The following is a 22,650-nucleotide window of genomic DNA, read 5'->3' as shown; positions in this document are numbered from 1 at the left end:
AGATAGATTAAAATGTTCTTTTCTGTAGGCCAGGACTATATGTTAAGATGAAATTAGGTGATGCATGAATTGATAGGAATTACATTTTTATTTAACCACTACAAAATCACAGTAGTATATTGACTGATTTGTTGAACTTCCAGCCTTGTAAGCATGTAATAATTATGACAGCAAAGCACTGACAAATAAGCCTGATGTAAACATTAATATGAATGTCAGTATCAAATCACACAAACTAAAGTAGATTGCAGAAATATAAAAACAAATCTGTTGCTTTACCACACTCAGTATTTAGGAAATTCAAAGTCACTGTAATAAACATATGTAAACATGTGAATTGCACTTTTTAAACACTCTGTAAACTTTAGACAAATAAACACACACATATACTTATATTATATTGATATATATATATATATATATATATAGCGCCTTACTATTTAGCCTATATTATCTTATCTATAAGTCTTCAGTAATGAAATGTACTGTAACACTGTTACTGCTTGAGTAATTTCCATGTGCCGTTTTGAAGTACGTTCATATACGCTTTCTAACATTTCTGCGTGTAGCATGTAAGGGTTGCCAGGTTTTCACAACAAAACCTGCCCAATTGCTACTCAAAACTAGCCTAATCGTGTTTTGAGGGGGGTCCACCAGTAAAAATAAAAATATTCACATTCCGGGGGGGGGGTACACTTTTTTTTTTTTTTTTTTTGGAAGGGTTCTCCTGGTAAGATTTGCATTTCAGGGGATAAATATCACGTTTTTGGATGCAAACCGTGGACTTGGCAACATTGTAGCGTGCCAACTTGATGCTTCCTCTGAAGACTGTTTAGATGTGTTCGACTTGAAGCAGCACTGCTGGACCGATCGGTGTGTCAAAGAACTGCGAGAGCTATAAGAGAGCGGACGTCTCCTTATGCTTTCTCTCGCCGTACCCTGATGTCATACACCGATCGGTCTAGCAGCGCTGCTTCAAGTCGAACACACCTCTTTACTCTCACGTGTCACGTGACCGTGTAATCGCAGCCTCTGTGGTTGAAAAATCATGTTCTCATATAGCGATATTATCGCGAATGCAATTAATCGTTCAGCCCTAGTAGAAAAACTAGGCATTTTAGCTAATTGTAGACGTACTGTAGCCTTCCTCTGGTTCAGAGTTGCTTGTGGTGACATCACTCAATCCAGATTCGTCAGACGTTTCATTTTCAGACAAATTCTCACAAGCCACCTCACTGGCATCAAAATACTCTGCTGTAGACTCTGCTACTGAAGGTGTACGATATAGCTTACAGTCCTGAGAGGGGGTGTCCTGCTTAATGACAACAACAGATTTATTGTAAATAAATAAAAACCATTGACTTTAGAAGTTCAGACGTGGGGAAGCACACACCTGATCCTGGCGCACTGTGCAGTAGGACTCATCTGAGGAATCAGATGACAGTGACACAGAGTGAACTCTGGTTAAACGGGACTGCAACTCAAGCTAAACACAAAAGTCAAGTCAATAACGAGCAATTTAAGCATAAAAGGCAAGAGACAGCATACATGACAGACAGTACAGAGGGTATAATTTAAATTCAGCAAATATCAGGACATGAAATGGTTTCACACACAGACACCTCTCCTACAAGATGAACAAGTGATTTTAAAACATAAGGGCTAGCATTCATTCAATTACCACAAGATATTCAGCTTAGTCTGCAGTAACAAAAAACGTTTATAGGTGATAGCAGTAGCAGCTCACAGTGTAGTCCAGTGGTTTTCAAACTTTAAGAGTTTTTTCTTTTTAAATTGACGCGACCCATATATGTATACAGTATATATACGCATACATGTATATAAGGGGCGGCACGGTACACACATCACGGTTCGGTACGTACCTCGGGTCAGGGGTCACGGTTCGATACGATTTCGGTACAACATCAAAAAAAAAAAAAAAAAAAATCTACTATGCGGTTTCTTTTCATTTATTTTGAACAGACAGTAGTGCAAATTACAATTTTTTCCATCTAGATGTGAAAATACTAATTGTTACATGTTTTTATATGTAAGGGATAATCAACGGCTAGCTGTGCATTAAACGCTTTGAATGCACGACGTGGAGGCGAAGAACCTCCGCAAAGTGCATTCAAATCGTTTAATGCACAGCTAGCCGTTGATTATCCCGTTTATACCATGGTCATTTCCCAGCAGTCACATATTAAAGATGTTAACAATATTTGTGCTGCAATATTTAACCGGAACGATAAAAACGACGGTTATTTTCGTCTGTATTACTATTCAACTGTAACTATGTTACTATGGTTACCAATGTTTATAGGAAGTGCATTAATATAGAACGTGATTAAACTGACCTGGAACTATCTGTGCAGTTCAACAAATTTAAAATCAACACCTGCCAGCCAATCAGAATAGAGTATTCAGACAGAGCATGGCGCGCATATATATATATTAAAAATCTGTTTTGTTTTCATTGTGAGTGTACACAAATAACAGCAGACCTTTATACAGTGATTATTAATAAAGACAATAAGTGTTTAAAGTTGATTCTGCTGGTATAAGGAAACAGTTGAAGTGATCGCGACGAAACACACATCAGTTCATAATAATAGGTTTAGCTTTTAGTTTATTCAGATAAGTTACGTTGCAAATATAGAAATATGATGGAATATTGGGATTTGTGCCGAATGAGAGAGGTAGGACACGAGCACAAAGCTCCATTTCGCAAACAGTTGAGTGTGCAAGCCTTTAAAGTATACTCCTTTGTCAGAAGCGTTCAGAATCAGCACTTGGGCTTAGTTCACACTGCAGGTCTTAATGCTCAGATCGGATTTTTTTGCTGAAATCCGATTTTTGCGCTGTTGTTCCCATTGTTAATTAAATGCGACTGCCATCAGTCTCATGTGTGAACCGTATACAGCCCTGAAGTGACCCGCATGCGCAGAAGACGACGTGATGTCAGACAGCGCACTGTGTTTGCGGAAATAAAAACGGATGCTGCTCGTGTTAAGCAATTTTTAAAGTTAATGTGCAATCGGAGCCTAAATAAAGTGATAAAAAGAATATTAAGAAGGAGAGCATGATTTCCTCCAGCGCAGAATTGTGATGTCTGTCGCATTTCAATGACGTAAATTTTTTATTTTTTTTTAAAAGCATGAAATGCGACATGGCCGTTCAGACAGAAGTCACATTGCAAAACATCGGATATGTATCCAATTTAGGACCACATATGAAAGTGGCCTGGGCCTGATTTGGAGAAAAAAAAAAAAAAATTATACATGCATATATACATACATATTCGGATTTGTGCTGTTCAGACTGTCATAAGAAAATCAGATATGGGTCACATTTGGGCAAAAAGTCGGATTTGGGCCACTTTAGCCTGCAGTGTGAACCTAGTCATGGTCACTGTCTAGGGGCTTTGTTTTCAAGTGCGCAACTCATGGCATATGCTCTGTTCGGGAATCAAATCACTGAGGATGCTTTAGCCTTAATGCACATCTATTTTGACATCTCATATTTTGTCCAGTTTATTGTTATGATTAACACCATGTCAATCTTTGCGATTTCGAAAGGGAATCCCCCATTTGTCACACCTGAAACTTTGCAGTGTTGGTCCTCTTAGCAGCAAGAAAAACAAAACTTTTTAAAATTCTTAGATTATATAGCCATGAAAGCGCGCAAACAGCGCTCCCTTAAATCACTGAAAAGCTGTCACTCATTTCAGTTTTTTTTGGCAAACTCAGAAAATTACGTTATAGGCTAATCAAGGAACCTCTCTGCACAATAAATCTATTTACATTGCGTCTACACTTTGTTATAATGAGAGGATTAGCTTGCAGAAATCAGGACTGAACAAAAAGTCCAGCGTTTTGAGCGGTGAGTAGATTCTGACTGACACACGCAAACAGATACGCATCTTACCTTCATTTTGTCGTTTGTTTATTTTGTACTATTACACTAGCACCATCTTAAACAGGGAGGAAAGATTTACCTCTGAGAGGGTCGTGCACAATGTGGCCAACTGGTCTGAGGTTGACTGCCGAAGGTCAGGTCCGGCCCAAGCCTGTCTGACACGCTCACGCTCTACAGCCAGGGATTCATGGATGGATTTTAAAGATGAATGTACTATAAAAAGACAAAAAGGAGGAAGAATGAAAGAAAATACAAATTTAAAATCAAACTGTCTTGCGCTATTGAGCAAAATATTCTCATAGCACCATCTAGCACCCAAGTTGTAAGCTTTTAGGTAGTTGTTAGTTGCAAATGGAATCTTTCTAAAACAACTAGAGACGTCAATTTACACAAATTCCCAATGAATCTAATAACAGTTGACCTTAATACTGCAAGATAAGTCTACTGCAGTGGCATGCAATTTTCACAAATTTTGGGAGGTCTTCCAATAGAATCTCGATGGCACGTCTCCGTCTCTTCTCCTCAGGAAGAATATTATTTTATGAAAACATGCCACTTCAAAGCATTCAGCTGCCTCAGTGATCTCCTTGCTTGTGCCAAGATTCACTTCCACAAACATTGATAGGTTCAGACTTTGATAGATCTGCAAGAAAATATACAGGTGCTGGTCATAATTAGAATATCATCAAAAAGTTGATTTATTTCACTAATTCCATTCAAAAAGTGAAACTTGTATATTATATTCATTCATTACACACAGACTGATATATTTCAAATGTTTATTTCTTTTCATTTTGATGATAACTGACAACTAAAAGGAAAATCCCAAATTCAGTATCTCAGAAAATTAGAATATTTATATTTGAGTTTCAATTAATGACCATCCCTACAGTATAAATTCCGGGTATCTCTTGTTATTTGAAACCACATTAATGGAGAAGACTGCTGACTTGGCAATGATCCAGAAGACGAACATTGACGCCCTCCACAAAGAGAGTAAGTCACAGAGGGTCATTACTGAAAGGTGTGGCTGTTTACAGAGTGCTGTATCAAAGCATATTAAATGCAAAGTTGACTGGAAGGAATAATTTGGGTAGGAAAAGGTGCACAAGCAACAGGGATGACCGCAAGCTTGAGAATACAGTCAAGCAAAGCTGATTCAAACACTTGTGAGAGCTTCACAAGGAGTGGACTGAAGCTAGGGTCAGTGCATCAAGAGTCACCACGCTCAGACGTCTTCAGGAAAAGGGCTACCAAGCCACTTCTGAACCAGAGACAACGTCAGAAGCGTCTTACCTGGGCTGTGGAGAAAAAGAACTGGACTGTTGCTCAGTGGTCCAAAGTCCTCTTTTCAGATGAAAGTAAATTTTGCATTTCATTTGGAAATCAAGGTCCCAGAGTCTGGAGGAAGAGTGGAGAGGCACAGAATCCATGTTGCTTGAAGTCCAGTGTGAAGTTTCCACAGATTGTGATGATTTGGGCTGCCATGTCATCTGCTGGTGTTGGCTGAAGTCCACAGTCAACGCAGCCATCTACCAGGAAATTTTAGAGCACTTCATGCTTCCTTCTGTTGACAAGCTTTATGGAAATGCTGATTTCATTTTCCAGCAGGACTTGGCACCTGCCCACACTGCCAAAGGTACCAAAAGCCGGTTCAATGACCATAGTGTTACTGTGCTTGATTGGCCAGCAAACTCGCCTGACCTTAACCCCATAGAAAATCTATGGGGTATTGTGAAGAGGAAGATGAGAGACACCAGACCCAACAATGCAGATGAGCTGAAGGCCACTATCAGAGCAACCTGGGCTCTCATAACACCTGAGCAGTGCCACAGACTGATCGACTCCATGCCACGCCGCATTGCTGCAGTAATTCAGGCAAAAGGAGCCCCAACCAAATATTGAGTGCTGTACATGCTCATACTTTTCAGCTGGCCAAGATTTCTAAAAATCCTCTCTTTTTATTGGTCTTAAGTAATATTCTAATTTTCTGAGATACTGAATTTGGGATTTTCCTTAGTTGTCAGTTATAATCATCAAAATTAAAAGAAATAAACATTTGAAATATATCTGTCTGTGTGTAATGAATGAATATAATATACAAGTTTCACTTTTTGAATGGAATTAGTGAAATAAATAAACTTTTTGATGATATTCTAATTATATGACCAGCACCTGTATAATTTCTTGCAGATCTATCAAAGTCTGATCATGTTTGTGGAAGTGAATCTTGGCACAAGCAAGGAGATCACTCTGAGGCAGCTGAATGCTTTGAAGTGGCATGTTTTCATAAAATAATATTCTTCCTGAGGAGAAGAGACAGATGCACACCAGTAATGTTTTTTTCTAAGGCACGTTAATAATAAATACTTAAATGTCCTAATTGAACTATTGCCTAGTCCTGGCTTAGTCTAAGCCCTGTCTGTGAAACCAGGCCTTTAAGTAATTTTTATAAATGTGCTTAGAAGGGGGAAAAAAACAAAAAACAAAAAAACACACCAACACATTGCTGGTGTGCTTTTTGAGACAAAACAAAAGGCACCGAATAGATTTTAAGATCAGTCAGTGCAAGTTTATTTCAGTTGAAACAGCTCATTTGCATTTTAGTCTGGGACTAGGTTTATGCCCGTTTTCAGACAGTTTGCAGTGCGTTTGCGGTGCGTATTTTTTTCCCGCACCCATGTTAACAGATCAGAGCATTCACACTGCACACGGTTGAGGTCTGGCAGTGCGTTCCAGGAGCAGTGCGTCTGCAGCAGTGCAGAGATCGTTTACGCACCGAGTCTATTTTTGCTGTGCTGCACATGCTGAATTAATTAAAGTGACAGCGCTTTGTTCACGGTAAAATTGAACATGGAAATGTAGTAATTTCACAAAAAAAAGAGATATAATTAAAGTCTGTTTCTCACAGGCTTTTTGGCTAGGTTTAAAACAAAGACAAGTGCACTTTTAGATAAACAAGGCAACATATGCACTTGTGTATTGTGGAGGTAGAAAAACAAAAGTTCTTTAAGACCCGCGGGACTGTTTGTAATAAAGATTTAAACGCAAAAGGCACAAGAGCCGACTGTTTCTTTCAGTGGTCAGTTTTAATTTAAAATATTTGTGAAAAGTAGGCTATATGCAATGTTTAAATGCGTTTCCACTTGCTTGAGCAACTTAAATGTACAAATCTAGAAGCCAAATGCATTGAATACGTTGTTTATATTAATTGAGTTTAAACGTGAATGTGTCTATGAAAGATTGTGTAACTGTACAGTGATAAAACTACACTACAATGTGATCACTACAATGCTGAAAAAGCACTTTCAGTAGGCTAACAACATTTGGATTTGAAATCAAAATAAATGTGATAAATGTGTTTGTGGTTAACAGCTGCGGATCGGACTGCAAAGCACAATGTCTGTCCTGTGTGAAAGCACAATGAGTCTGTGCTGCTTCTGCACCGAATACTTAACGGACATGGACTGCATACGCACTGCAGACGGAGCATGTGTGAAATAGGCGTTAAGCCTTGTCTGTGAAACCGGGGTTCAGGACCTTAAAGGGTTAGTTCAACCAAAAATGGAAATTGTGTCATTAATTATTCACCTTCATGTCCTTCCAAACACATTAGACCTTCATTCATCTTCAGAACACAAATTAAGATATTTTTGATGGAACCTCTCTGACCCTCCATAGACAGCAAGGATATTACATTTACATTTACCAAATGCTTTTATCCAAAGTGACTTACAAATGAGGACAATCAAAACCAACAAAACAGCAACAACATGCAAGTGCTGTTACAAGTCTTGGTTAGCCTAATGCAGTACACAAAGGTTTTTTTCTTTTTTTTTTTTTTTTTAAGAAAACGAGTAGATAGAATAGAAAAAAAGAACGCTAGTGTTAGTTTTATAAGAAAAGCTAGTAGTTAGAGAATAAATATGCAATTGATGGAGGGCCAAATGTGTATTTTTTTTTAAATAAAAAGACAGATAGATCAAATAAAATTAGAATAGAGAGTGCTAGAGTTAGAGGGTCAAATAAAGATGGAAGAGATGAGTTTAGCAGTTTCTTGAAGATGGGTAAGGATTCAGCTTCTCGGATTGAGTTGGGCAGGTCATTCCACCAGACAGGAACAGTTAATGAAAGTCTGTGAAAGTGATTTTGTGCCTCTTTGGGAACTTGCAGAACGCAAGCTTCTAGAGGCACATAAGTCTGAAGTAATGAATTTAGGTAAAGGGGTGCAGAGCCAGTGGTGGTTCTGTAGGCAAACATTAATGCCTTGAATTTTAAATTAATTTTGCAGCGGCATTTTGGATTAATTGTAGAGGTTTGATGGAATTGGCTGGAAGACCTGCCAAGAGAGCATTGCAATAGTCCAGTCTGGACAGAACAAGAGCCTGAACAAGGAGTTGTGTTGGATGTTCCGAGAGAAAGGGCCTGATCTTCTTAATATTGTATAATGCAAATCCACAAGACTGGGCAGTTTTAGCAGTGTGGTCTGAGAAAGTCAGCTTATCAATCACAACTCCAAGGTTTCTGGCTGTTTTTGAAGGAGTTGTGGTTGATGAGCCTAACTAGATGGTGAAATTGTAGTTTCAGCAAACCCATCACTTCATCACAAGTAGTTCTTTCTTAGCTAGGTTGAGGTGAAGGTGATGGTCCTTCATCCAGCAAGACATATCCGTTAGACATGCTGAGATGCGAGCAGCTATCGTCGGATCATCAGGATGGAATGAGAGGTAGAGTTGAGTGTCATCAGCATCAGTGTTGGGCAGCAACTAGTTACTAGTAACTTACTGTAATATTACTTTTTGCAGTAACTAGTAGCGTAACTTATTACTAATATGACTTCAGTAATAATATTACAGTTACCACCCATAAAACAGCTTAGTTACTTTTGATGCCTCAACCCCGCTGATTTAAAATCCAATCAAATAATTCCTAGATTTTTTTTCATAATTTTCACGACTTGCACATGCATGTGATGTCCCCAAGTGCAGCAGGCAAGCTTGGAATATGGAAAAGCTTATATTCAGCAGATAGAAATATTGCATTATATTGATTTTGTCAGGAAAAAAGATGATCTGGACACTGTTGTGTAAGTTGTGGCTTTACTTTACTCTGGCATTACATCCTACCCACATCCCTCTGATCAGCATGTGCTACATTATATTACTATAATTAAAAATACTTTTGGAAAATTAAACCGTTTCTTACAATTTTGTGTGATTTGATAAGATACATAAATGAAATATCGCATACGGGTAACGGAGAAATAACAATTAACTTCAAACTACACATGACAATTAATGAGATTAAAACAACACTTCTACTTGAATGTCACTATCAATCACTATTGAGTGTTTGTAATAACTTTTGACAGATCCAAAGTGGATTTTGGTCAAATGATGAGGCAGAAATATGGTTGTTAACATTCTAGAAGAATTTTATGTGGAAGATACAGTTACAACTTCTGTGGGGCGTGAAGTAATGTAACTAATTACTGTTATGAGTAATATTACATTCTTTGAGTAACTAGCCCAACACTGATCAGCATAGCAGTGATCTGAAAAGCCATGTAGACAGAAAAGAGAATTGGTCCAAGAACTGAGCCCTGAGGCACCCCAGTAGCTAGATGTTGTGACTTGGATCACATATTGATATACATACAGTGGGTACGGAAAGTATTCAGACCCCCTTAAATTTTTCACTCTTTGTTATATTGCAGCCATTTGCTAAAATAATTTAAAGTTAATTTCTTTTCCTCAATGTACACACAGCACCCCATATTGACAGAAAAACACAGAATTGACATTTTTGCAGATTTATTAAAAAAGAAAAACTGAAATATCACATGGTCCGGTAACACTTTACGGTAAGGGTACATGAATTACCATGAATTCATGCATAAATTAATATGTGAATCATGCATTACTTCATGTATTAATATCTCATGAATTATCAGGAACTAACATGAATTCAAAGTCTTTCATTCATGACTTCATGGATGAACAACACCTTAATTAATACATTAACTAAGGCGAGTACATTATCATGATTTATGATTTATTACGCATAATCATGATGTTTTCTTTGTTCACAAAAAAACAAGGTCTTTACTATCTATTGTGGATAAAGCTATGCTTATGGTACATGATTCAAAAAAAGCATTATTTTGTGCATGTAAGACTACTTGAATTATTAAAGGAATATACAAAAATCCACATTACCTCATGCATGCATACAGGCTAGAACAGTATATCAATTAATGTGAGAACTAATGTTTTTCATTAAATATGATAGGAGTTATCAAGCATGTTCATATCACTTTAGTTGAGGGGCCACACACACACATGATGAAGTCATGAGAAGTTAATGATGATTACTGTATTTCGATGTTAACAGAATTCACATACTGTGTTCTGTGATTGGCCAATGTACATTTACCTGCAGGCTACTATGAAGATATGAACATGCTTGATAACTCATATCATATTTAATGAAAAACATTAGTTTTAACATTAATTGATATACTGTTCTAGCCTGTATGCGTGCATGAGGTAATGTGGATTTTTGTATATTCCTTTAATAATTCAAGAAAGAAATGTACCATAAGCATAGCTTTATCCACAATAGATAGTAAAGACCTTGTTTTTTTGTGAACAAAGAAAACATCATGATCATGCGTAATAAATCATAAATCATGATGATGTACTCACCTTAGTTAATGTATTAATTAAGGTGTTGTTCATCCATGAAGTCATGAATGAAAGACTTTGAACTCATGTTAGTTCCTGATAATTCATGAGATATTAATGCATAAAGTAATGCATTATTCATACATTAATTTATGCATGAATTCATGGTAATTCATGTACCCTTACTGTAAAGTGTTACCCATGGTCCTAAGTATTCAGACCCTTTGCTGTGACACTCATATTTAACTCGGGTGCTGTCCATTTCTTCTGATCATCCTTGAGATGGTTCTACACCTTCATTTGAGTGCAGCTGTGTTTGATTATACTGATTGGACCTGTCTATATAAGACCTTACAGCTCACAGTGCATGTCAGAGCAAATGAGAATCATGAGGTCAAAAGGAACTGCCCGAAGAGCTCAGAGACAGAATTGTGGCAAGGCACAAATCTGGCCAAGGTTACAAAAAAAATTTCTGCTGCACTTAAGGTTCCTAAGAGCACAGTGGCCTCCATAATCCTTAAATGGAAGACGTTTGGGACGACCAGAACCCTTCCTAGAGTTGGCCGTCCGGCCAAACTGAGCTATCGGGGGAGAAGAGCCTTGGTGAGAGAGGTAAAGAAGAACCCAAAGATCACTGTGGCTGAGCTCCAGAGATGCAGTCGGGAGATGGGAGAAAGTTGTAGAAAGTCAACAATCACTGCAGCCCTCCACCAGTCAGGGCTTTGTGGCAGAGTGGCCCGACGGAAGCCTCTCCTCAGTGCAAGACACATGAAAGCCCGCATGGAGTTTGCTAAAAAACACCTGAAGGACTCCAAGATGGTGAGAAATAAGATTCTCTGGTCTGATGAGACCAAGATAGAACTTTTTGGCCTTAATTCTAAGCGGTATGTGTGGAGAAAACCAGGCACTGCTCATCACCTGTCCAATACAGTCCCAACGTTTACATGGACATCAATACTCTGATTTTAATACAATTAAGACAATACTCTGATTAAGAGTCTACCATGTAAACAGAGATTTTTGATGACCTTAATCCGGCTAAAGTCATAATCGAAGTAAACACAAATCGAATTAAATAATGCGACTAAAATAGGAATACTCCACATGTCTTAAGTGCAGTACAGATATGTAAACACCTTAAACTATTACCGTCGTACAGGACTTTTCACCGCATTTTGCGACAGGACACACACACGGCAGTGTTCAACCGTTTGACGGCAAATAAAAGAGCTTCAACACCGCCGTCGTCTGTTTGCACGTACAAATAATTAACTGCACTTGAAGCTTTCATAAAATGTAAAAAAATGAAACGCCCAAAACTATACACTGCATCATCACAAAGACGAACTATGTTTATACGTGAAATTCTGGAGGGGACGTCGGATGGCGTTGCGTGGTGACGTAATGACGCACGCCATTAATCGATCTATCTACTATAACATGTAAAACGGGAACATGAAAGGATTATTCTAAAAGAAACCCATATAAACCCCTTAATCATAATATTGTCTTATTCAGAATAAGGTAAATAATTAGATTACGGATGTCCATGTAAATGTAGTCAGTGAAGCATGGTGGTGGCAGCATCATGCTGTGGGGGTGTTTTTCAGCTGCAGGGACAGGACGACTGGTTGCAATCGAGGGAAAGATGAATGCGGCCAAGTACAGGGATATCCTGGACGAAAACCTTCTCCAGAGTGCTCAGGACCTCAGACTGGGCCGAAAGTTTACCTTCCAACAAGACAATGACCCTAAGCACACAGCTAAAATAACGAAGGAGTGGCTTCACAACAACTCCGTGACTGTTCTTGAATGGCCCAGCCAGAGCCCTGACTTAAACCCAATTGAGCATCTCTGGAGAGACCTAAAAATGGCTGTCCACCAACGTTTACCATCCAACCTGACAGAACTGGAGAGGATCTGCAAGGAGGAATGGCAGAGGATCTTCAAATCCAGGTGTGAAAAACTTGTTGCATCTTTCCCAAAAAGACTCATGGCTGTATTAGATCAATGTTTAATGTTTAATAAATCTGCAAAAATGTCAACAATTCTGTGTTTTTCTGTCAATATGGGGTGCTGGGTGTACATTGAGGAAAAAAAAAAAAAAAAAAAGAACTTAAATGATTTTAGCAAATGGCTGCAATATAACAGAGTGAAAAATTTAAGGGGGTCTGAATACTTTCCGTACCCACTGTATGGGTGTGTATGTATATATGTATATATACACAGTGAGGAAAAGTAGTATTTGAACACCTTGCCATTTTGCAAGTTCTCCCACTTAGAAATCATGGAGGGGTCTGAAATTGTCATCGTAGGTACATGTCCACTGTGAGAGACATTAGGGCTGCAACAACGAATCGATTAAATCGATAAAAATCGATTACTAAAAGCGTTGGCAACGAATTTCATAATCGATTCGTTGTGTCGCGCGACGCGGAGACGTTTGATTATTAAAAAAAAAAAAAAAAAACTTTAGTTGAGCGCGGAGCGGAGTGAACACACTCGGTCTCTCTCGCGGACGGATGCTAGCAGAGTTTGGCGCCTCATAAATAAAAAAAAAAGTAAAAAAAAAAAAAAAAAAAAAACACGAGCGGAGGTAGAGGAAAGATACATGGCGGAGGCAGAGAAATCTGTGCGACCCAAGTCATCCAAGGTGTGGGAGCAGGGGCGGCGTTTGCGTATGGCAGAGTATGGCAGTTGCCATACCCTAGCCCAGTCAGGTGCTGTGAAAAATTATCCAAACTTGAGTCGCTTATAATTCGTTTTATTATTTTAAATCAGAGAGTTTTAAAAATAGTAAACCAATGATAAGCATTAAAATAACTTGTCAGTAAAACTGTAACGCCATTGGATCATCGAGCTCTCAGCGAGACCTCGTAACTTCACCCCGCCTCCGTTCAGATTGACGCGCGCGCACAGCCTGGAGAAGATGAGATCTCTGCTTTTTCGCAATGCAAGGGTGAATAAATAATTGGTGTTTGAATAGTACAGCGTTTTCTTTACTCAAACACTATGTCAGTAAAGGATAATGTTTTTGTGTGTTTGAAGAGTGGAGCAGAATTAGTTATTTGCTGTCTATATACGTTTTAAATATCCTGTGCATTATGTGCATAAGCGCTTAATTTGAGATTTTGGCCAAGTGTATTAAACAACAAGAAAAAACTAAGCGCCCATATAGCTACAATCAAAGTTATATAACTTGTAAAAGTTGATGAAAGCATAATGCACTTAATGCACTTATGCACTGCATAACAGCCGTTCTAACGACAGACAAAACACTCCATCTCCGTCATTCTCTGGTCAAAAACATTAACTCCATTTGAGCTTGATTTTCATATAATGTTAAGTGCAGGTGTCTGATACAATACCAACGCTAACGACGCAGTGTTAAATTATTTAATTTTTTGCACTTCCCCCCCCCCCCCAAAAAAGTCTATATATTTGGCAGATGTAAAGCATACATGTGTATGTTTTTTGTGTTAGTCCATTTTTATTTTATTTTATTATTATTATAACAGCTCAGGGATGTTCAAGGAGCAACATGTTTGTGCACTTTCTAAAGATTTTAGTTCTGTTTTTGGATAAAGGGTTGGAAATGAATGCTTTTTTTTTTTTTTTTTTTAATCCGATTCATCGATTAATCGAAAAAATAATCGACAGATTAATCTATTAAAATAATCGTTAGTTGCAGCCCTAAGAGACAATCTAAAAAAAAAAAATCCAGAAATCACAATGTATGATTTTTTTAACTATTTATTTGTATGATACAGCTGCAAATAAGTATTTGAACACCTGAGAAAATCAATGTTAATATTTGGTACAGTAGCCTTTGTTTGCAATTACAGAGGTCAAACGTTTCCTGTAGTTTTTCAGCAGGTTTGCACACACTGCAGGAGGGATTTTGGCCCACTCCTCCACACAGATCTTCTCTAGATCAGTCAGGTTTCTGGCCTGTCGCTGAGAAACACGGAGTTTGAGCTCCCTCCAAAGATTCTCTATTGGGTTTAGGTCTGGAGACTGGCTAGGCCACGCCAGAACCTTGATATGCTTCTTACAGAGCCACTCCTTGGTTATCCTGGCTGTGTGCTTCGGGTCATTGTCATGTTGGAAGACCCAGCCTCGACCCATCTTCAATGCTCTAACTGAGGGAAGGAGGTTGTTCCCCAAAATCTCGCAATACATGGCCCCGGTCATCCTCTCCTTAATACAGTGCAGTCGCCCTGTCCCATGTGCAGAAAAACACCCCCAAAGCATGATGCTACCACCCCCATGCTTCACAGTAGGGATGGTGTTCTTGGGATGGTACTCATCATTCTTCTTCCTCCAAACACGTTTAGTGGAATTATGACCAAAAAGTTCTATTTTGGTCTCATCTGACCACATGACTCTCTCCCATGAGTCCTCTGGATCATCCAAATGGTCATTGGCAAACTTAAGTCGGGCTGGACATGTGCTGGTTTAAGCAGGGGAACCTTCCGTGCCATGCATGATTTTAAACCATGACGTCTTAGTGTATTACCAACAGTAACCTTGGAAACGGTGGTCCCAGCTCTTTTCAGGTCATTGACCAGCTCCTCCCGTGTAGTTCTGGGCTGATTTCTCACCTTTCTTAGGATCATTGAGACCCCACGAGGTGAGATCTTGCATGGAGCCCCAGTCCGAGGGAGATTGACAGTCATGTTTAGCTTCTTCCATTTTCTAATGATTGCTCCAACAGTGGACCTTTTTCACCAAGCTGCTTGGCAATTTCCCGTAGCCCTTTCCAGCCTTGTGGAGGTGTACAATTTTGTCTCTAGTGTCTTTGGACAGCTCTTTGGTCTTGGCCATGTTAGTAGTTGGATTCTTACTGATTGTATGGGGTGGACAGGTGTCTTTATGCAGCTAACGACCTCAAACAGGTGCATCTAATTTAGGAAAATAAATGGAGTGGAGGTGGACATTTTAAAGGCAGACTAACAGGTCTTTGAGGGTCAGAATTCTAGCTGATAGACAGGTGTTCAAATACTTATTTGCAGCTGTATCATACAAATAAATAGTTAAAAAAAATCATACATTGTGATTTCTGGATTTTTTTTTTTAGATTATGTCTCTCACAGTGGACATGCACCTACGATGACAATTTCAGACCCCTCCATGATTTCTAAGTGGGAGAACTTGCAAAATAGCAGGGTGTTCAAATACTCATTTTCCTCACTCTGTGTGTCTGTGTCTGTGTCTGTGTCTGTGTGTGTGTGTGTACACACAGTGGGGGAAAAATGTATTTAGTCAGCCACCAATTGTGCATGTTCTCCCACTTAAAAAGATGAGAGGCCTGTAATTTTCACCATAGGTATACCTCAACTATGAGAGACAAAATGAGAAAAATAATTCCAGAAAATCACATTGTAGGATTTTTAAAGAATTTATTTGCAAATTATGGTGGAAAATAAGTATTTGGTCAATAACAAAATTTCATCTCAATACTTTGTTATATACCCTTTGTTGGCAATGACAGAGGTCAAACGTTTTCTGTAAGTCTTCACAAGGTTTTCACACACTGTTGCTGGTATTTTGGCCCATTCCTCCATGCAGATCTCCTCTAGAGCAGTAATGTTTTGGGGCTGTCGCTGGGCAACACAGACTTTCAACTCCCTCCAAAGATTTTCAATGGGGTTGAGATCTGGAGACTGGCTCGGCCACTCCAGGACCTTGAAATGCTTCTTACGAAATGCTTCGTTGCCCGGGCGGTGTGTTTGGGATCATTGTCATGCTGAAAGACCCAGCCACGTTTCATCTTCAATGCCCTTGCTGATGGAAGGAGGTTTTCACTCAAAATCTCACAATACATGGCCCCATTCATTCTTTCGTTTACACAGATCAATCGTCCTGGTCCCTTTGCAGAAAAACAGCCCCAAAGCATGATGTTTCCACCCCATGATGTTTCTTTCTCCTCCAAACACCACAAGTTGAGTTTTTACCAAAAAGTTATATTTTGGTTTCATCTGACCATATGATCATCCAAATGCTCTCTAGCAAACTTCAGACGTGCCGGACATGTACTGGCTTAAGCAGGGGGACACGTCTGGGACTGCAGGATTTGAGTCCCTGGCAGCGCAGGGTGTTACTGATGGTAGCCTTTGTTACTTTGGTCCCAGCTCTCTGCGGGTCATTCTCTAGGTTTTGGGATTTTTGCTCACAGTTCTTGTGATCATTTTGACCCCACGGGGTGAGATCTTGCGTGGAGCCCCAGATCGAGGGAGATTATCAGTGGTCTTGTATGTCTTCCATTTTCTAATAATTGCTCCCACAGTTGATTTCTTCACACCTAGCTGCTTACCTATTGCAGATTCAGTCTTCCCAGCCTGGTGCAGGTCTACAATTTTGTTTCTGGTGTCCTTTGACAGCTCTTTGGTCTTGGCTATGGTGGAGTTTGGAGTTGGACTGTTTGAGGTTGTGGATAACGGATAACGAGTTCAAACAGATGCCATTAATACAGGTAACGAGTGGAGGACAGAGGAGCCTCTTAAAGAAGAAGTTACAGGTCTGTGAGAGCCAGAAATCTTGCTTGTTTGTAGGTGACCAAATACTTATTTTACCGAGGAATTTACCAATAAATTCTTTAAAAATTCTACAATGTGATTTTCTGGATTTTTTTTTTCCTCATTTTGTCTCTCATAGTTGAGGTATACCTATGATGAAAATTACAGGCCTCTCTCATCTTTTTAAGTGGGAGAACTTGCACAGTTGGTGGCTGACTAAATACTTTTTTGCCCCAATGTATACACAGAGAATATATATAAAACCACAATCAACGCACATAAACGTAGTAAGGACATCAATAAAATAGTCCATGTGACATCAGGGGTTCGACCGAAATTTTAGGAAGCTATGAGATTACTTTTTGTGCTTTACTTTTGCGCAAAGAAAACAACAACAACAATTTCTTCAGCAATTCTTCTCCCAGAGTTATAGTCTTCCACCATTTTGGAGAGTATCAACAGAACGTAATCAACGCAAATCACCATTGTTTACATTCAGCATCCGCGTGCTGTCTACTGAATGTAAATTTAGAATGTAAATAAAATCCCCATTAAAACTACAATTTTTAATCCCAGGGCCTTTTAACTATAAAATTATGCTGTCCTTGTTAATAGGCTTTCATTCTGTTGGCAAGGCTTCAAATGTTATCTTTTTGTTTAGTTTTTTTTACAACTTTCTTGTTCCAGGTGGTGCCATTTTCTCAGGTTTGGCCTATAAAGCAAATACGCTTTTTTCCAATTTGTCTTCTTTCGCTGTATTAGAGCCAGATGGATAGATAATGCAGCTATAAAAATCGCATGGGTGTGTTGGTATGGATGTCAGAATGTTGTTTGTATGAGTCTACTAAAATAATTGTGCGTGTACGCACCTTTAATGTTTGAGAGAGAAAATCACATGTATTGTGAATATCAAATCCCCACCGCTGAGTATACCAGCAGAGCTTTGCTGGCATCTAACGGGTAAAGTTTTGTACTGCAACCAAACAAAAACTAAAAGCTAATTTTTCAACCTCAAATTTGGAACACGTTTAGATTTCTGGCTTTTTTTTTTTCTAGCAATTTTTTCATAAATCATTTGCATAAACAAAAAGTTAGTGTATATAGGTTTTAGTTTGTTTTATTATACGATTCAATTGCATAGCCAGATATTTTCTTTCTGCTGCCTTCTCAAACTTTTGCTGCAGCAGCAGTGTTTATTTCTGCTTTGTAAAAGCTTTTAAATTCATATTTTTAATAACATCTCTTAATCTTCAGTAAAGAAGTGAATTGCAATGACTCTCGCGAGAAGTGAATCAAGCTGCGGCTGTGGAGTTGACAGAACGTTATATAAGAGCTTTGTGAGCCCACTGAACCTGGGGTCTGTACCATGAAGCCGGTTTAGCTGGCTAGCCATTGCTAAGCCCTTGTTAACGAAATGGCTTAAACCAGGGGTGAAAAAGGTGACAACACCCCCAACACACACACACACACACACACAGGTGCGTTAAAACTAAGGGCAAGTTAATTGACAATTCACATAGCACATTTCACACACAATGGCAAGTCAAAGTGCTTTATAGGGAGAAAATGTTACACACTGCTAAAAGTGCTTTTCTTGTGTTTTTCTGTCTTGTTTCCAGTCCAAATATCTAATAATTCTTAAATCAAATAATTGTTTTTTCCAGAAAAAAATAAAGTCAAAAGAATCTTGTTTTCGGTTTGAAATATCACTTAATTTTGACAATTTTTCTTTCTGAAAACAAGACTATTTTTACTTGTCTAGAAAATGCTTTTTGATTTAAGAATTTTTTGATATTTGGACTAGAAACAAGACAAAAACTTTTTCAAATCATTTTTTGCAGTGCACCATTCAAGGATAAACACCTTTATATGATTAAAAGACATTTGAGCGACAACTATGGTCTACAATCAACAAGGACTGTTGTTAAGATGTTACATGAAATTAGTCAGGGCAAATAAACCACTGTAAATCTTTATTTCAGCACTCGGGCTAAACGCGAGGTGTTTCTCCGTCTTGAAATAGGCTGTTACAGTCATAGACATAATAAATACATATATTTATTATGTTTATGGTTACAGTCATGTCAGATACATGTACGAGTTGAACGCACATGAACGCCACCACAAAGTCGTTATTACGAGTGGGAAACTCGAAATTCTTTAAGCCCCGAGTTTCCGATTTGGCGGCGTGTCCGTGAAAAAACGTGTCGGATGCAATGGACGCAGCCAAAGACTATATGCAGTGTCGGTAAAGTTGTCGAAATGAATAAAATTTTTTTTTTTTTTAATGTACAATAAAACTATATAGCCAAGTTACATAGCCTACACACAATATTATTATATAACTGTAATAGAATATATAATTATTCAGTTTACATCACCTTCATAAATTAAATAAAAACGGAAGAAAAAAAAAAACACACTGATGCACATTCTTCATTCGGTCATAAGTTGCTTGCCGTTAGCTTGTTCCTACACATTCTACGTATAGCCTCTGGAAATATGGATAGAAGCCTGCAGCGTCTAAAAGTTATGCTTCAGGAGTGAGATTGGTTGGATGAGGGAAAGGACATTAAGGTAAGCCAATCAGAGGCAGAGTAGGGTGGCTCCATTCCTTTGCCAACATGGGAAAAAACGCTACAGGTGATGTGACACAGATGACACGCAGATACAAACCCCCCCATTAACATTTTTTTTACATATCTACACGATTCACGTGAATGACCTATTTCAAGGTGAAAACGGCGAATTTCGCCGAAAGGTGACAAGTTTGCACCCCTGTTAAACATACTAAGCAGTGTTATTTAAAAAAAAATAAAAACAAAAATGAAATATGAATAATAAAAATAAAAAGATAAAAATGCCAGAAGTTTTCTGTGAGGGCTGTTTAGGGGATTTAAAAAAATAAATAAAATAAATTGCTCAATAAACCAAAACATTATAACCTATGGAGAGTTTCCATAAACCACATATACAAGTGTGTGTGTATTTGTGAACATGAGTGCTCCATATTGTAAACATAGTACACATGTATGTTTTTCCGCCACACTGACATACCAGATATCGCTTCAATTTATTTTCTAGATCTAGTGTGAGAAGAGTCATCAAGTTTAGATGAAGGAAACATTTAAGCATAACTGTAAATTTCAGATCTCAAAACTTCCTTGTAAGTGCAAAAACAGCATTTACTGAAACCAAGCTGCCAACCGACTAATTTTGTACTTCCTACTCTTTATTGCGTAATCAGCATGAATATCTCAGCACAAGATGTGCAAGCCCTGCACAGACCAACACCTACTTCAGCATCCCAAAGTGGCGATTTTTTGGAGGGGAAAAAAAAAAAATGTAAAAAAAAAAAACAAAGTAGTGTGTACATTTTCAGTACTCTTTTCATCCCCGCCCATTGCGTAAGAGCCAGCTCAGGATTCTTCCTCTTATTTGTGAAGGTTTCACCCCTCCACAATACAGGTATGAATAGTCTGTATGTCTCTTCTTAGACACATACAGAATTTGTTCTATATTAATTTACAGTAGCGTTTAAAATTGTCAAATCAGAATGAATGAAATCATGTACCTTTGTCACACATGGCACAGATGTCTAACTGCAGTAGCTTTCCTTCTGGTGAGGAGACCGCAGGTGTGGACAGCTGGGAGTAAACGTAATCTGGGATGGACTGAAGGGAAGCAGCCAAGCCAGCTGATGTACCCAAGTGGCTCGAAGAAAACTGCTCCAAAAATCAAAGATGGAAATAGAATTACTACAACAGGAAACAGAAGCAGTAGTTCAGAAATAAAAAGGGAAAAGACATTCAACCCAATTGTGTTCTTCATTCACTAACCCTGCATACATATGTATTTGGACACTTGAAGATCTTGCTGTATGTGCACACCTTTAGAGAACATTTACATCGAGCGACAAAAGACTGTACAGGAGAGGTTGTGCTGAAATCTCTTACACGGAGTAATGCGGTCACATCATCTTAATGTCCTGTATACATACAGGTACAGTATATCTTTTGAAAATATTTACATTTATATAATAATATACTTAATATAAGACAACATTTCTTAAATATACACATGCGTGTATTTATATACATAGCTATACGATTAATCTTTGCCCAGCATTAGAAAAATGTATTCAAATCTCAAACAAGGAATATCATTATTAACTTACAAAGCCAAGCGATTCGACTCTTGACAGCGTTCGGGAGTGACCCCAGATCTTTCCAGACTTCTTTTTAGGTTTCTCAAGACTAAGATTCTAAAAAATAAGCACCATGTTTACCTCTTTGCTTTTTAACACTGCTACCGTCATAAAATAATCACCAATTTTACTTCTCACATTTGTTTTGTGTTATGCTGCACAAAGACAACAGATGTCCTGTCCATTCTGTGTCAGATTTACAACAGCAGACTCACCTGCATGCTGATTCGACGTTCAAGGTCCGTGTTTGTGATGGGAAGACCACCCTCATGCCAGTGAAGTTTTTGGATTAAATTTGAGAGCTCAGCTAAATCCAGCTGACACCTGGCAAGTTCTGTGTATGAGAGGCTGAATGTTAGAGGAAGAAGTGAAGCACATTCAAAAGTAGTCTTATTTTATATGAAAATGAATTGTGTTGATGAATTGTCCAAATAACATTACATTGAATAACATTTGATGCTACTTTGCACTTGGGTCAAATATTAAGAATTTTAATTAAAAAAAAAAAGAAAAGCGTGCACACTAGTGGTCAAACATTTGGAAACACCTGATTAACTTTAATGCTCCAATACAGTTTTGATTTGAATATTTTTGTTTACTAAATTATTTGCATAGACCAGCGGATCTTAACCTTTTTTCAAGTGCGACCCCCTTTCATGAACGACAACGTTTTGCCACCAAATTATAAAATTTATATATTTATACATTTTATAACAAAAACAGTGTTTCTACTCACTCAACAAATCTAATGTAAACCAATAATTGCATTTCTCCGGCAATATCAGTGCTCTCGTCAAGTTGGAGAGAAAAAATAACTCGATTTAGTTTTTATGATCATCTGCTCTTTTCACATCCATTGCCATTCACCCAATACGATTGGTCACCGTATCATTTAACACTGTTTCTGCTATGTGTCGACAAAGAGCTGCTGATCAATTAGCATCGATTCCAGTCTCTTTAGCGCAGGGTAGAAAAAATAATAAAAGTCTCACCTGAATTGCGTGGTTTCCCAGTTTTTGCCAATCCAGTGAGAGATCATGAACGAAGCGCGAAGAGCTCTCGCATTCACCACGCAACATAAGTTAGCTCCTGTAGTTTTAGCTGGAAAAGCTCCAGCGGTTTTGGCTGCAGTAATTTGTGTTTAGTTGTCAAGTCACTTTAGCGCTTTTTACAATACAGATTGTCAAAGCAGCTTTACTAGTATAAAACTACCTCTTTGCGACCCCCAGGTTAAGAACCGCTGGCGTAGACCATACTGAAGAATTAGTAGGCATGTCCCACACTGGCCCCATGTCCTCATGTTGAATTAAAAGGTATTAGA

The 22,650-nt window shown here is 38.4% G+C and overlaps 1 protein-coding gene across 3 annotated transcripts in view; it reads right to left on the bottom strand.

Annotated features, from left to right (window-relative positions):
* LOC131525586 (oxysterol-binding protein-related protein 6-like) overlaps positions 1-22,650 on the bottom strand; it is a 100,026-nt gene that overhangs the window by 71,752 nt on the left and 5,624 nt on the right. Inside the window, exons 8-13 of one of the 3 annotated variants that reach the window (XM_058753405.1) lie at positions 21,545-21,663; positions 21,300-21,386; positions 20,697-20,847; positions 3,998-4,131; positions 1,394-1,486; positions 1,138-1,315 (exon numbers count right to left, since the gene is read on the bottom strand). In XM_058753405.1, the coding sequence (XP_058609388.1) occupies positions 1,138-1,315; positions 1,394-1,486; positions 3,998-4,131; positions 20,697-20,847; positions 21,300-21,386; positions 21,545-21,663 (762 nt within the window). The remainder of the gene's footprint in view (positions 1-1,137; positions 1,316-1,393; positions 1,487-3,997; positions 4,132-20,696; positions 20,848-21,299; positions 21,387-21,544; positions 21,664-22,650) is intronic. The other 2 variants (XM_058753407.1, XM_058753408.1) reach the window with 2 other exon arrangements.

The sequence above is a fragment of the Onychostoma macrolepis genome, chromosome 19 (genome assembly GCF_012432095.1).
Source record: "Onychostoma macrolepis isolate SWU-2019 chromosome 19, ASM1243209v1, whole genome shotgun sequence".
Taxonomy (NCBI): Eukaryota; Metazoa; Chordata; class Actinopteri; order Cypriniformes; family Cyprinidae; genus Onychostoma; species Onychostoma macrolepis.
This window is presented reverse-complemented; position numbering and strand designations above follow the sequence as displayed.